Raw genomic sequence first — 17,428 nt, 5'->3', positions numbered from 1 at the left:
TAACCCCAGTAGGGAATTTAGAATATCTGTACTCCTGGTAGAACTTGCTATTTTGGTTTTCCAGTTTATATCTGGAAGATTGAAATCTCCCATAATGATAACTTCTCCTTTCATTGTCATTTTAGCTATTTCTTCAACTAGTAGATCATCTAGTTCTTTAACTTGACTAGGTGGTCTATATATCACACCTACACGAGTTACTGCATGGTTAGCAAACTGCAACGTAACCCAAACTGACTCTATGTTGGCCTCACCAACTTGTATTAGGTTAGATTTAATGCTATCTTTCACATACAGGGCCACTCCTCCTCCTTTCTTGCCTTCTCTGTCTCTTCTGTATAAAGAGTACCCTGGTATGGTTATGTCCCAGTCATTTCTTTCATTAAACCATGTCTCCGTAACAGCCACTAAATCTAAATTCTCAGATGCCATTATTGACCCAAGTTCATTGATTTTTTTACCTAAACTGCGAGCATTTGTAGACAGGACTCTGAGCTTATCATTTCTTAACCTCTGTGCTTCTGACCTGTTCTGGCATTGTTTCGGGGGGCAATTGGACTCTTATTTTCACTCTTTTGCCCCCCCTTCCTAGTTTAAATACTCTTCCGCAAATTCTTGGAGTTGTTCACTAAGTACATTTGTTCCTTTGAGAGAAAGATGCAAACCATCCTTTTTGTACAGTTCCTTTCTATTCCAAGTAGAGCTATCATGAGAAACAAAGCCAAATCCTTGCTCTTGACACCATTTACCAAGCCATATGTTGAACTCCTTTATGCGCCTCTGCCTATCATTCCGAACATTATGCACAGGCAGAACTTCAGAAAATGAAATGGTGGATGCAAAATCCTGTACGTCATTACCAAGTGTGATAAAAGATTTTTTCACCTCTGACACTTCATTGCAAGCCAGGTCATTTGTCCCTAGATGGACAAGAACATCCACGTCCCCTTCCTGCTTTGCTTGCTTAACAATATTAATAATACGTCTTCTATCTCTTCTAGCAGTAGCCCCAGGGAGACATCTCACAAAACCATTTTCTTTAAGCTCCACACTTCTTATGATTGAATCACCCAGCAACAGCTGCTTCCTTTGAGACTTCACTTTATCTTTTTTGTTGCATACATTAGACATAGGAGTCGATGGTTTCTCACCCTCTGTGCTTGAGTCCATATCCATGTTGTCCTTACATTCTGAGAGTGCTGCAAATGAATTATGGAGAACCACCGACTGTGGGACATGTCTTCTATCCACCACTCTAAGTCTTCCAGAACCTACATTAACCCATCTGCCATTTCTGGGGGTCCTCTGTGGCAGTGGCATTGCAGCAGTCCTAGCTGGAGTTTGTTTAACAGATAATTTAAATATTTCAGATTTCAAAAATTCAATTTCCTGCTGCAGTAAGGAGAACTGTCTACAGATCTGACAGCATCCGAATCTCCAAAGAGTGGAACATGAAATAAATGCACAACAATTCCTGCACTGAACCAAGTCTGCCATTTTAAAGAGGAGAAAAAAAAAAAAAAAATTGTAAATTTAAATCAAACAAATCTTACCTTTTTTTTTTTGTATTGTTTCCACCTTCCAGCCTACCTCCTGACTATCTCCTGCAATATCTCTTTACTGTACTTAATGTAGTACTTGAAGCTAGTACTTGCAGCTAATGAATTAGGCCAGCTAATGCGTCTGTCTCTATATATACACACACTGCTTCCCAAACTCCTCCCCCAGCAACAAATGTAACACCTTAGTGAGCTAGGCTCATTAGCAAACGCACAATAGCAAACAGCTGACCAAATTCCTTACCTCTTTTCAAGCAATGGTCAGAAAAAACAACACAGATGAGCCAGATGCAGACTCTAAAGATGTTAAACCATAAGCCAAATAGCCCTATCAGAAGTTTATACAAACATCAAGCACTGAAAGGTGGCAGCACGATGGCTTAGTGGTTAGCACTGGTGCCTTGCAGCGCTGGGGTCCTAGGTTCAAATTCGATCAAAGACAACATCTGCATGGAGTTTGTATGTTCTCCCTGTGTTTGCATGGGTTTCCTATGGGTACTCTGGTTTTCTCCCACATTCAAAAACATACTGATAGGGAACTTAGATTGTGAGCCCCTTTGGGGACAGCTTGATGCTAATGTCTATAAAGTGCTGTGGAATACATCAGGGCTATATAAGTGCATAAAATAATCCTTGGAAGAGATACATTTTTTACTTCTAAACAAGGTGTAATGAGATGATACAACAAATATACATTATGTGAAATTAAATAAGAAAAAAAACACTAACGTGTAGCTTAACATAAATAAATGGTTTTAAATTAGTATGAAATTTAAACTTAAAATACTGTATATTCAAAATTATGGTTTAACATCTTTTTTTACTAGCACTTGTCTATGTCTTTAGTGTCCGTATTATGACCACAACACCTGTAACTCTCCACAATTATAATGAACTGGATTTAAAATGCTGTGGTAATTTAAGTCAGGTGCAATTGTACTAATGGATTTCCAGGTACTGTAGCCATAATACAGCTGGTAAAATATGTCCACAATACAGCCATTTGATGATAAATAGTATTCTTTCCCTTTTAATATACCATAATAAACATAATACATTTAATATTTTGCAATCATTACATATGCAGGAAAGTTTAACTCCAACTTAAACTTACCTGTCCGAGCATTTGTACTAATGATGTATAAATGGTTACCTACAACAAAAATAAATTATACCATAGATAAGAGCTCAAAGAATAAAAAAAAAAGCTTAAAAACACAAAGTTTAACAGTCTTTAAAGGGAGTCTTATAGTAGGAATCTGCCGGCACTCGACCACGGCGTTCGCGTTGCAGCGGGAAGGAGTGAAACTCCACGTGTAATTCAAGAGAAGATCCCGGCAGCCGTCAATTGCTATTTGAAATATTCTTTTATTTTGTCATAATAATATGTCTTATGACGCGTTTCGGCTCAACAGCCAAAACGCGTCATAAGACATATTATTATGACAAAATAAAAGAATATTTTGAATAGCATTTAAAGGGAGTCTGACCACAGTTTACCATTAACTGCTAACAGGAGTAGAGACTGGGGAGAACAGTACAACCATGCCTTCTGTGGAGCCTCTCTCATCATTAGTTTTGAATATGAATTTATTCTGCCAGATTCTGCTCCTGCAAGTTTCCAGGGTGCACAGCTTTAGGGCTCAAGCACACGGCTGTTGCCTGGCCGTGCCCGCAAATTGCGATCCCCAGTGCACGGAACGGCCTACCAACGGCTATATGCATGAGCCCTTACTATGAAGTTTCCTCTACTCTGAGTGTCATATGTAGGAGTCTCCTGGTTGTCAGTTAGAGCAAATGAAAGAGGCTGTGAAGGAGCTCAATGAAGAATTCACAGTGAATTCCTACTTTGGGCACATGCAGGAGTCAAATCTGGCAGAATAAAGAGAAAACTTCACAAATGGTTTACTGTTCTCCCCATCTGCCATTTAGTGGTCAAAACCACTGATAGGTTCCTTTCAAAAAAAGAAAATTATTTTATTTTAATATTTTAAAGGTGTTTTATGGGACTCCTACATTGATGACCTATTCACAGGATAGATCATCAATACCCTGCACCTGATAATTTTTGAAAAGGCTGGGGGTCTCGGAGTCAGACCACCACTCATCCTGAGGATAGGTTGTCAATATATGAATATCAGAAACCCCTTTAATACTATTACACTATACAAAATAAGGGCAGACATATAGATAACTTTCATCTGAAATAAAAGGTCTCAATTCAACCTTCCCCTATATTTTTTTCTTTTTTTACTTTTTACTAGTCCCACAAGGGGATCTTGATGGATGTTCTTTTGATTGCTTCTATAGTACACTGTACTGTTTATGCAGTAGAGTGTACTATACTGCCAGTGTTATATTGACAGACACCATCCATCAGGCTGAGCCAGAGGAGTGCAGCCTGACTGACATAGACTGCGGGCCCTTCATTCACAGCTGCCATGCAAAATAAGTTCCACACCACAATCTAATTTGCGGTGTGCCAATGCCCAAGAGAGGGAGCTCCCTGCCTCTAAACCACTTAGATGCTGCGATTGCTTTTTACTGCGACATCTAAGTGGTTAAAAGGACTGGATCGGCATTTCTACCAGCCGAGGCGTTAGAACAGGAGTCCAGCTGTCATATGAGAGCAGAACTCCAACTCGCCGCTGCACAGGGGACCTGTGCAGCTCTTATTTTAGATGTCATAGTATAAAGCCCATTAATGACCGCAGTATATACACGTATTGGCGGTCATTAAGGGGTTAAAAAATCCTATAGATGAAGAGAATCTATCAAGTCCCAACTCAGTCTGACACTGGCAGCACTATTAGAATACTGACAGACTGTGCAGGGACACACACCAAACTGGTCCAAATGGACCTTTATTCCCAACTGCTGGCAATACATTCATAAATTTCTAGAGACAAGAATAGAGGAATGGTACAACACAGTTATGGGCAAAGATCCTCAATAATTATTACATGGAAAATGCAAGCAGTTACAAAGCAGACATGTCAGGAGAAGCGACAGGTCCACTTTAATTTCTAACACTACATGCTAGTGTAGTGTAATTTGTTTTCGCGCAGACTCATACTTTTTTCCATTTGTCCTATTAAGTGAATTAACATATATGAAGGGGGTAAATAGAAGAAAATATCATTTCAGTATCAGACTACACAGAATATGTTGTTTGAGACTGCACAGAGGCTGTAGAAACACATTTTAAAGAGTTGCTTCGCTTTTAATTTAAAAGCAATGTACACCTTTGGGGGTTAAAAAAAACAAAATTTTTTCAATTGGTCTCTAAAAATTTTGAGTTGTCTGCACAGGGCTGACATTCTCTAGTAGCAAGCTCTGAATTTTCTCTCTGCTCAGTCAGCTAGCTCACCTACTAGTCTTAATATCCCTTTAGATGGGCACCAGACTCTACATAACTTCGGCGGATCCTCCGCCTGTCTACATGTACGCCAGCTTCCTTGCTAGCATAGATTTAGACCATTTTCTATGTGTACAATAGGAGTGGAAAATGATAAATGAGACAGGCCTGCTGGCCCACCCCCTTCCCCACCTGCACCAAGTCCCTTTTTTTAGACCTGGCTTGAGAGGGGAAAAGTCACAGATTGTGGCCCAAATAACCTTTGCGCCGCAATCTGCAATAGATAAACGCCAAAAAGTGTTGTATATCTGTTAGTAAATTACCCCCCTCAGTTTTTAGCTTACTGATAAGAATGTGGCTTAAATAAGTGTTTATAAACTCTTAGTAATTTAAAGATCAGGGTTATTCGATGACACAAAGTGAAAGTACCATTCACACAGCTAGAAAAACTGTTAACCTTTTGTGACAGAACAGCTCAATATTTTAAAAAAACACCAATTAAAAAAATGATGTTTAACATAAAATGAGTAAAATGCAATCATAAAAAAATTGCCCTCAAAGGTGTACATAGCCTTTAAAGAGATCCTGTCACCATGAAATTCAGTGTTATCTGCATGCAGTTTGCTGAACAGAAAGGGCTAAGCAAATTAATATTAAACTTTTGAATCCAGAGGAAAAAAATCTACGTTGATTGCAGCTGATTGGGAGTAGCAGCTTTATAAAGCAGACTCAGAGGCAAGCATGCAAGTGCGTTTTGGTCCCAAGCAGTGGCGCACCGACAGGGGTGGTCCAGCGGGTCTGGACCCCCCCCCCCCCCCCCCAGAACAACCAGTGAATAATTTTATTTATCCCTCAGTGCCGCACCGCCGATCACCACAGGCGGCACAGCTCGGGTTCTAGTTGCCGGCGGCGGTGGGGGGGCAGTAGGAGATGAGCACTTCTATTGTGGAAGCGCTCATCTCCATATTCATTTGTATCGCCGTCCTCAGGACAGCTATACAGATGGCTGTGCTGCGGCGGGGCAGGGGAGTGAGAGGCGTCTCCCTTCCCTGTCCTTCTGATAGGCCGCAGGCACTAATGCCTGCGGCCTATCTGAGGCCGGCTCAGGCGGCGCAATGACGTCATTATCATTGCGCCGCCTGAGCCGGGCAGCAGACACAGGCCTGCATCGCATCACTGCTAATGAAGGTAAGTATTAGTGTTTTTTTGGGGGTGGCTGGCACTATGGGGGCATCTGGCATTTCTTACAGCCCCATTTTTTTGGGGGTGGCACTCTGAGGGCATTTATTTCTTGCCCATTATGGGGAGTACCATGGGGGAGAGGAGCACTATGGGGGCATGTGGGAGCTCTAAAGGGGCTTTTTTTTATTATTGGCACATTATGGGAGGCACTAAAGGGGAGAGCGGCACTATGGGGAAGTGGGGGCTCTAAAGGGGCCTTTTATTGGCACATTATGGGGGCACTATGGCATCTGGTGGCACTAATGGGGCATTTTTTACTGGCACATTATGGGAGGCACTATAGGGGAGAGCGGCACTACGGGGCATTATTTGGGGGCACTATGGGGGAGTGGAGCACTATTGGGGCATCTGGTGTCACTAAGAACGGGCATTTTTTACTGGCACATTATGGGGGAGAGGAGCACTATAGGGGCATCTGCTTGGGGCACTAAGAAGGGGCATTTTTTACTGGCATATTATGGGGGACACTATGGGGAAGGGGGAGAGGAGCACTATGATGAAATTTACTGGGGCACCATATAGGGGTATTTTATACTGGTATACATTATGGGGATATTAGCTCAACTGCGGGCACTAAGCGGGGGTATTTCATGTACTGTCATAATCTAAGGAGAATTACTACTACTAGGGGGTATTATGGGGAGCTTTATTACTACTGGGGGGTGTGGGGATTTGCTCTGGTAGACAGGCTTGCAGACGCAGTACAGAGGCAATGACAATGTCTTTAACTTAAACAGTGCAATGTTTTATTCACACAAAAGTAAAGTGACAACAAAAAGTCAGTTTCAAGGAAAAACAGTCACCTTGAGTCTGGTGTTTGTTCACACCAGGCTGCATCACATAAGTCCTTGGGTGAAGCAGAAGTCCACGTGCTTTTTCCCAAACAATATAGAAGGCCTTAGTCCCGGCCCAAACTGTCAGGCTCCAACACCCAGACTGACAAAGCTCCAGTATCAGATGGAGGATAATCCACACAGCTGAGACTGCTGGCTGGGTTTTTATCCCAAACAAAAACCCGGCGTGGAACGTGGGGAACAGCCACCCACCCTGCATTTTGACTGCTCCCAGTAATAGCCGGCCCGGATCGGCTTTACAGCCACACTAAATAATCAATATTGTCAGTCAGCACTAGCTGGCGCTGAAACTTAAAATTACTGGCTTTTACCTCACCGAGGCCAAGAACCTTGGTGACACATATCTTCCGTCAATGGCGGCCCCTTGCGCTTTCCTACAGGGGCAATGGGAAACATGATTACTGGTATGGGCATTATAGGGGCATTATTACTACTAAATGTGCTCTGGCAGATAATTATTTCTATTGGTGGGATTTTGGGGAGGACCCTGGCACAGTAACAGTTTAGCACAATTATGTTTGGGGGACATTATCTTTATTCTATTAGTGTCAGGACACCGTTATTTTTTAGAGCACTGTGTGCCAATAATTGTTGAAGGGGGACTGTTTCTGCAGTATAGTATTGGGGGAGGCAGGAAAGGGTGTTCAGAAGATGTGAAGATGATGGAAATGTGGGAAACTATTGTCTATTTGTCAATCTTTGCAGAGACGGGAGATGGCTGAAAAATCATCATGGCGGTCTGGTCTGAATGGAGAAGATGAGAAAAGAGAACGTCTACAACAAAGGTGACATCACTGGATATAAGAGGTATGTGGCGCTACGTAGGAGTGGAGATGCTCCGGCTCCTCCCCATGCCATTTGCAGAAGGAGGATTCAGAGCTGGGTGAGGACGGCCAAGGGGGGCAGCAGGCCACGGGCGGGTGGCAGATGGTGGGGGGCACTACAGGCATTGAGCAGGATCTACGCGCACCGCATTTTTAAATATGAAGGGGGCTTTGAAAAATGGGCAGGAAAAAGAATTAGCACAGCGTGCTACACGTGCCACATTTTTTGCATTTTAGACCCCCCCCCCCTAGACAAAATTCCTGGGTGCTCCCCTGGTCACAAGTGTCTGTCTGGTCTCAAGTAAGTGACTTGAGATTACGTGACTTTAGGAGAGAAGTACTTATTCATTTGTTTGTTTTTCACTTTCACTGCAATGTACTATATAATCTACTTTTTTCCCCCTTTTCTGGTGTAATCACCATTAGCAAGTATATGTTCCATGATTGACAATGCAGTCCAGTGTACATCTTTTGTAAAGTATGCAGTGTTGGAACAGCCACTTAAGGATGCATATTGTTTTGCAAAATGTGATCAAATTGCACGTTTGCACTAAGTGAGAGAATTTCAACACTGAGATATCTTGGCAATATGGAGAAGTGTTTGTTGCTCACTGAGCAGACACTCGCTAGTTTAGTTGAGGGGGAGAGCGGTACTATGGAGGAGCAAGAAAGTTTGGTAGCTAGCTTTATATCAGCCAGGGAGGCTAGCACTGAGCTAACACACCCCAAAAAGTTGACAGATGAGGGGATCAGGGATCTGCAGCAAGACATTCCCTCTGCCAGTCAGGAAAATGACAGGTCCAGCAAGGAGGGGACCAGGGGTAGGCAGGTCAGACAGGTGCCAGTAGTGGGAGATTCTATTATTAGAGATACAGATAGGGCAAACTGTCACAGATCAGGACTGTCAAAAGGTGTGTTGTTTTCCTTGCACTCGAGTTCAACATATCGTGGATCGGGTTGCTAGTTTACTGGGTTAGTTAGAGGTACACGGAGGGTACTTAAACAATATTTCAGAGACTTAGGTTGCAAGCTCAGGGCAAGGACTTCAAAGGTAGTATTTTCTAAAATACTATCTACACCGCGGCCACACCAGAAAGGCAACGGGAGAATAGGAGGGAGGGGATGGAGGATTTTGGGTTCCTAGAAAACTAGGCCGACTTCTCTGTTGGCTACAGGCTCTATCATAGGGATAAGCTGCACCACAATGGAGAAAGTATAGTATCAAGGTTTGGTGGCTCACTCACTGATTACTAATGAAATAGGTGCACTGCCGCACAGCACTCCCTGTTGCTGATAGAATACAAAATTTGGGACAAGGTTGGGCGTCACTCAATATCGGGCATCAAATAGACTGGTTGGGCGTCACTCAATATCGGGCATCAAATAGACAAGACAATGTCCTTAGTAGTTCATATAGTGGTCATCAAGGTGGAGCCAAAAAGTTCGTATTAGTTTTATGGTTCACAAAAGTACGTTAGTTGTAAAGGTACTTTACCACTCCTATGGGCCGCTTGTCCTTCGAAAACGCGACTGCTCTACTGTGAGCTGCAAGGACCTGTGGATCCGGTCTTTTCTATCGGAAGTTCCCCGTATTACTGGATGTTGCTTTGTAATGTTCTTTGTAGCTCTGACCTTCCAGGACCTGTTTGTGGCGTCCCACGTGGTTTCGCTGGATGGTCAGGTGACTTTCAATACCAGGCGGGGTTTTCGAACTTGTACAGCGTCCGATCGTAGTTATAGAAATCTTCCTTATGTCGTCCCACACTGTCTATTAACCATACGCGTTTCGGGGTACAGCAGCCCCTTCCTCAGTGGTACAGACAGTGGGATTAAGATGTCCTTTTTATATTATCTTTAATTGGTGAAATGCATGCTGGGACAGTGAGGGACTTGGAAGACCAGGATGTGGATTTTTAGTTCGTAGCAGTCCATTTGTAATCATTCAAATATATACTCATACAAGGACAAAATTGCGGTTTCCAATCTCCAGTATCATGTAAATATGTATGATTTCAATACATCCTTCTAAAACGTAATCCTATATAAGTGATCTTTTATCACATAAAACAGTTAAAATCTATAAGTTTAATAAATATGGAAATAAAAATAAAGATAAAAAAGCCACATAGGTATAATCTCAGAAAAAACACACAAACGCACCTGCGGTTTTAATGCGTTTTCAGTGCGTTTTCACTAAGAATGTTATAATAAAAACAATGGTAGACTACTAGTATTATTCTTAACTGGGATTCATATGTTTATCCCTGTTTTTTTGTTTTTGTTCATTTTTCCATCAGAGCTATTCATTTTGTACATACAGAAATTGATATATGAAAAACTTTTGGATTTTAATCCAATATTAAATTAAAACAATAAATACTAATATTATTACATTAAAAGATCGCATCACTATAGTATAAATCTCCCGAAAGTTCAGAAAAAAATGAAAAAAACTAAAAACGCACCTGCGATTTCAGTGCGTTTTTGATGCGTTTTTGTTGAAATTTTGGATTTGAGTAAAAAATGATAGCAGAAATGAATCCCCATATTCCTTTTCATATTGTGATGTCTATAGTTCATAGTAAAATTCAAACATGATGTCTATAGTTCATAGTAAAGTTCAGATATGATATGTGATGTATATAAGGGCGCGGGCCTGCCAGGAAGGGGAGATCTGGGTGCTAATAACACAGCCTGACACCAGATGTCTCATTCATGGCAGACCAACGTCCCCCTATAGGAATCCGAAGAGTTCCATATCTGCATTCAGACCCCTTGGAATGAGGGAGTCGAACTCAAATATCCTCTTCGATTCATTTCTAGACATTCGGAGGATATGGTTCCCTCCTCTCCATGGATATTCAACTTTCTCTATAGCCATATATATTAAACTAGATGGTTCACTCTTATGATAATCCCTATAGTGTTTGGATAGGGAATGTAATTCATATCCCTTTTTTATGTTGTTTACGTGTTCTGATATCCTTTTCTTTAAAGTACGTTTTGTTCGTCCTATATACTGTTTATGGCATGGGCATTCTATCAGATAAATCACGTTTGTCGAGTCACATGTTAGGCCCTCTTTGATATCCAAGGAGAATGAATTTTGGGTTGAAATTGCTTTCAAAATCTTTTTGGGGAATGTAGTGATTCTAGAATTGGAGCAGCGTCCACATTTGTGAAAGCCTTTAAAAGATAACCAATTTTGTTTTTGTATGCCACGTTCTTTATTCTTTATAGATGGCGCTACCTTCAGTCCCAAATTTGAGGCCCTAGTATAGGTAATCTGGGGTGTATTGGTGAGTATGGGCCCAATTATCTTATCTCCAAGTAAATGATGCCAGTATTTCCCAATAATTCTCTCCATATTTTTATATTGGGCATGGAATGGTAGAATCATTCTTATTATCTCATCATTCACTTGTTTTTGCCTGGGGACAAAAAAATCTTCTCTATCCATTATTTTAACCTCTTCCAGTGATTTTTCCAGATAGTAGACTGGGTATTGTCTGTCAATAAATTGTTGTTTCAGGGTTTCTGCCTCTATTACAAACTGTTGGTCCTTAGTGCAATTTCGTTTTAATCTCCTGAATTGACCCTTGGGAACATTAATGAGACACCTCGGTAGATGGCAGCTCGTATATAATATGTAACTGTTTTTGCTCACCGATTTACGGTGTGTGCTACATATTAATTTATTTCCATCAACCTTGATATCAAGATCCAAGAATTGTATATTCTTCATATCAACGGTGGAAGTAAATTTTAAATTCAAATTATTTGTATTTATTTCTTCCAAGAAGGCAGTAAGAGACGCCACCGTGTCCTGCCATATGAACACGATGTCGTCTATATAGCGCCGCCATAGTACCAGGCCCGCCCCCAGTCTAGGTTTAATGACAGTGGACTCCCACTCTGCCATAAATAAGTTGGCATAACTGGGGGCGAATCTGGTACCCATGGCGGTGCCCTTACACTGGACATAAAAATCTCCATTAAAGGCAAAATAATTGTGTGTCAGTATGTATCTGACCCCTTCTATTATGTAGTGTATTTGTTCTTCATTCATAGTCTTACTCAGGATCAATTGTTGTCGAAGTGCCTCTAGGCCCTGTTCATGATCTATTATCGTGTATAGGGAATTGACATCTAGTGTACCCAATATATACCCTTCTTTATATTCCATCTCCTCCAAAATCTTGATCACTTCAGTGGTATCTTTGATATATGAAGGTATGTTCTTCACAATCGGTTGTAGTAATTGATCAATATATCTCGACAAATTGGAGGAGATGGAATTTATCCCCGATATTATGGGCCTTCCTGGAGGTTTTGTTAGGCTCTTATGTATCTTAGGAATACAGTACATTACCGGCATTCTCTTTTCTGTATTCATAATGTACTTTGCCTCTTGTTCCAACAGGATCCCTGAAGTAGTGCCCCTTTTGCAATACTGTGTTAATCGTTTAAAGAACTCCTCTGTGGGGTCTCGTTTTAATTTAGTATATGTGGTGTCTTCATTTAATTGTCGCAGACATTCCTCTATATAGTCATTTGTATTAAGAACCACAATCGCTCCCCCTTTATCGGATGGTCTTATTGTTACATCATTGGTGGACTGTAATTGTTTGACTGCTTCTATTTCCTTTCTAGATAAATTATATCTCAAATTGTTTCCCTTTAATTTTCTCAAATCATCTTCAACGCACTTTTTAAAAGTTGCCATATGGTGGCTTATTTCTTGTTTCGGGTAATTTTTTTAATTCATTCTCAAACCTGTATGTACATATTGGCTATTTTCTGGATTACCACTAGTCTCCATTATCGGATTTTTGCTAAAATATTTTTTCAGACAAAGTTTTCTAATAAATTTCTCCACACCTATATATGTGGAAAATGTATCCAGTTTAGTAGTAGGGGCGTATTTTAAACCTTTGTTTAATAAAGTGACTTGTGCATCCGAGAGTTGAATACTACTTAAATTCACTATACTCGATGTGTTTTCTATTTGTTGTACCTGCTTCTTCTTATAGTGTCTTCCTCTTCTAACCTTTCTTCTCCCCTGTGGGGTTGTGTTCTTATAGGTGTTCTCACCTCCTGATTCTGTGATGAATAGTGATTCCGTAATGGATAATAATTCTGTCTGGGGTGGTGATAATTGTGATTGTGTCTCTGTGACATGTCTCTCATAGGTGTTTGTCGGTGTCTCAAATTGTACTGGTGAGGTTGCCTCTGTTCCCTCGTGTTGTCCCTTACTGGGGTGGGTGTTCGGGTTTTTCTCATTCTTGTTTTGTGATGGGGTTGTGTATAATCTAAAAAAAGAGGTGATGAAAGTGACTCATACCGATTTGATGTTGAGACATTGTAATGATTCAAATCTCCCTTTTTATTCATGTCACCATTTCTTTGTAATCTTGGAAACTCAGTGTCGTGCTCATTAGTGATAAATTCCCCCGCAGTTGTGTTGGGAATATCACTAGAACTGAGCTGCTTCAATTTTTTACATTTTTTATACATATCTTTCTCCAATGTATCTAAGTTTCTACAGATTCTCTGTTGCCATTTCTGTACTTGTTCTGTATTTGGGAAATGGTCCACTGTTTTTTTTTATATCAATAATCTGGTCTGAGATTTCACTTAAAATTTTTGTCCGTCTATTTATAATGATGTGAATTAAATTAATGGATTGTGCTTTAAGAAAAGTGTCCCACTCTTTTTTAAACGTGTCATTCACCAGATCTAGTGCAGGTGTTTTGTTAAGGCTACATTCACACGTCCGTATTTTTCTACATCCCGATTTTCGGTCCGTTTTTTGCGGATCCGTTGTTCCTGAAAATGTTTCCGTATGTCATCCGTTTTTTGCGGATCCGCAAAAAACGGAAACATGTGAAAACTCAAATCCGACAGTATATTCTAACACAGAGGCGTTCCCATGGTGATGGGGACGCTTCTAGTTAGAATATACTGAGAACGGTGTCCATGACTGCCCCCTGCTGCCTGGCAGCACCCGATCTCTTACAGGGGGCTGTGATCCGCACAATTATTGTGCGAATCATAGCCCCCTGTGAGAGATCAGGTGCTGCCAGGCAGGAGGGGGCAGACCCCCCTCCCTCCCCAGTATTAAATGTGCCCAGTGCGGCCTCACCTCTCCCCCCCCCATCATCGGTGGCCAGTGCGGATTCCCAGTATTAATAAATGTGCCCAGTGCGGTCTCACCTCTCCCCCCCCCCCCCATCATTGGTGGCAGCGGAGAGTACCGATCGGAGTCCCAGTTTAAATCGCTGGGGCTCCGATCGGTTACCATGGCAGCAAAGACGCTATTGCAGTCTTGGCTGCCATGGTTACTTAGCAATAAATACAAGCATTATACTTACCTGCGACTGCGAGCTGCGATGTCTGACCGGCCGGGAGCTCCTCCTACTTGTAAGTGAAAGGTCTGTGCGGCGCATTGCTTTTAGCACAGACCTGTCACTTACAAGTAGGAGGAGCTCCCGGCCGGACACACATCGCAGCTCGCAGTCGCAGGTAAGTATAATGCTTGTATTTATTGCTAAGTAACCATGGCAGCCAAGACTGCAATAGCGTCTTTGCTGCCATGGTAACCGATCGGAGCCCCAGCGATTTAAACTGGGACTCCGATCGGTACTCTCCGCTGCCACCAATGATGGGGGGGGGGGGGAGAGGTGAGACCACACTGGGCACATTTATTATTACTGGGAATCCGCACTGCCACCGATGATGGGGGGGGGGGGGAGAGGTGAGACCACACTGGGCACATTTATTATCACTGGGAATCCGCACTGGCCACCAATGATGGGGGGGGGGGGAGAGGTGAGGCCGCACTGGGCACATTTAATACTGGGGAGGGAGGGGGGTCTGCCCCCTGCTGCCTGTAAGCACCCGATCTCTTATAGGGGGCTATGATATGCACAATTAACCCCTCAGGCGCAGCACCTGAGGGGTTAATTGTGCAGATCACAGCCACCTGTAAGAGATCGGGTGCTGCCAGGCAGCAGGGGGCAGTCATGTACACCGTTCTCAGTATATTCTAACTAGAAGCGTCCCCATCACCATGGGAACGCCTCTGTGTTAGAATATACTGTCGGATCTGAGTTTTTCACGAAGTGAAAAATCAGATCTGTAGAAAACTTACTGGGAATCCGCACTGCCGCACTGGCCACCAATGAATATAGAGGGAGGGGGGCACATTTAATACTGGGGAGGAAGCCTAATTTCCAGGAACGGAATCCGCATAAAACGGATGACATACGTAATGACATACGAATGTCTTCCGTTTTTTGCGGATCCATTGACTTTGTATTGGTCCAGGATCCGATTTTTCAGGACAAGAATAGGACATGTTTTATATTTAAACGGACATGCGGAACGGAACAACGGAAACGGACAGCACACATTGTGCTGTCCGATTTTTTCCAGGACCCATTGAAAATGAATGGGTCCAGATCTGGTCCTGATCTGTTCCTGAAAAAACGGAACAGATCAGGAAAGAAAAAACGGACGTGTGAATGGACCCTAAGTGTTAGTCCCTTGGGGATATTACCACTCTGTTTATATTGATTGAGAGCCTTCACTTCTCATTTGTTGCGTAATTGCTTTTGTAGCAATTTTTCTAGGTTGTAAAAGCTCTCATCAATATCTCTTCCAGGTTGGTCACAATTATCCTTTGAATTTTCAAAATTATACGCATCTATTGTCTTATATTTGGTGTCTATATGTTGCCAGATATCCATAGTATATCAGTGGGAGCACAACCAGAGGGAGAAGAAAAAAACAGTATCAAGGTTTGGTGGCTCACTCACTGATTACTAATGAAATAGGTGCACTGCCGCACAGCACTCCCTGTTGCTGATAGAATACAACATTTGGGACAAGGTTGGGCGTCACTCAATATCGGGCATCAAATAGACAAGGACAGAAAATGGTGTCTGAAAATATTATTTATATCACACTTGCAACATGTTGTATAAAATTTACAAATAAAATGGCATAAAATACTCTAAAAACACACATGTAACCTCCTAGAAATCACAATACTGAACCGCTATATTAAGTCTCCAGAGTCCATATTATTTCAATGTCCTTACAAAGAAATGGTGACATGAATAAAAAGGGAGATCTGAATCATTACAATGTCTCAACATCAAATCGGTATGAGTCACTTTCATCACCTCTTTTTTTAGATTATACACCCCCCCATCACAAAACAAGAATGAGAAAAACCCGAACACCCACCCCAGTAAGTGACAACACGAGGGAACAGAGGCAACCTCACCAGTACAATTTGAGACACCGACAAACACCTATGAGAGACACGTCACAGAGACACAATCACAATTATCACCACCCCAGACAGAATTATTATCCATCACGGAATCACTATTCATCACAGAATCAGGAGGTGAGAACACATATAAGAACACAACCCCACAGGGGAGAAGAAAGGTTAGAAGAGGAAGACACTGTAAGAAGAAGCAGGTACAACAAATAGAAAACACATCGAGTATAGTGAATTTAAGTAGTATTCAACTCTTGGATGCACAGGTCACTTTATTAAACAAAGGTTTAAAATACGCCCCTACTACTAAACTGGATAAATTTTCCACATATATAGGTGTGGAGAAATTTATTAGAAAAATTTGTCTGAAAAAATATTTTATCAAAAATCCGGTAATGGAGACTAGTGGTAATCCAGAAAATAGCCAATATGTACATACAGGTTTGAGAATGAATTAAAAAAATTACCCGAAACAAGAAATAAGCCACCATATGGCAACTTTTAAAAAATGTGTTGAAGATGATTTGAGAAAATTAAAGGGAAACAATTTGAGATATAATTTATCTAGAAAGGAATTAGAAGCAGTCAAACAATTACAGTCCACCAATGATGTAACAATAAGACCAGCCGATAAAGGGGGAGCGATTGTGGTTCTTAATACAAATGACTATATAGAGGAATGTCTGCGACAATTAAATGAAGACACCACATATACTAAATTAAAACGAGACCCCACAGAGGAGTTCTTTAACCACCTCAGCCCCCTTAGCTTAAACACCCTTAATGACCAGGCCACTTTTTACACTTCTGACCTACACTATTTTGACCGATTATTGCTCGGTCATGCAACTTACCACCCAAATGAATTTTACCTCCTTTTCTTCTCACTAATAGAGCTTTCATTTGGTGGTATTTCATTGCTGCTGACATTTTTACTTTTTTTGTTATTAATCGAAATTTAACGATTTTTTTGCAAAAAAATGACATTTTTCACTTTCAGTTGTAAAATTTTGCAAAAAAAACGACATCCATATATACATTTTTCTCTAAATTTATTGTTCTACATGTCTTTGATAAAAAAAAAATGTTTGGGTAAAAAAAAAAAGGGTTTGGGTAAAAGTTATAGCGTTTACAAACTATGGTACAAAAATGTGAATTTCCGCTTTTTGAAGCAGCTCTGACTTTCTGAGCACCTGTCATGTTTCCTGAGGTTCTACAATGCCCAGACAGTACAAACACCCCACAAATGACCCCATTTCGGAAAGTAGACACCCTAAGGTATTCGCTGATGGGCA

The 17,428-nt window shown here is 41.4% G+C and overlaps 1 protein-coding gene across 2 annotated transcripts in view; it reads right to left on the bottom strand.

Moving 5' to 3' along the window:
- PGAP1 (post-GPI attachment to proteins inositol deacylase 1) overlaps positions 1 to 17,428 on the bottom strand; it is a 1,296,519-nt gene that overhangs the window by 349,268 nt on the left and 929,823 nt on the right. For both annotated transcript variants that reach the window (XM_040441657.1, XM_040441658.1), the window contains exon 19: positions 2,674 to 2,712. In XM_040441657.1, coding sequence (XP_040297591.1) covers positions 2,674 to 2,712 — 39 coding nt within the window. The remainder of the gene's footprint in view (positions 1 to 2,673; positions 2,713 to 17,428) is intronic.

This window comes from Bufo bufo, chromosome 7 (genome assembly GCF_905171765.1).
Source record: "Bufo bufo chromosome 7, aBufBuf1.1, whole genome shotgun sequence".
In the NCBI taxonomy this organism is placed as follows: domain Eukaryota; kingdom Metazoa; phylum Chordata; class Amphibia; order Anura; family Bufonidae; genus Bufo; species Bufo bufo.
The sequence above is the reverse complement of the archived record's forward strand: the minus strand, read 5'-3'. Positions and strand labels throughout refer to the sequence as shown.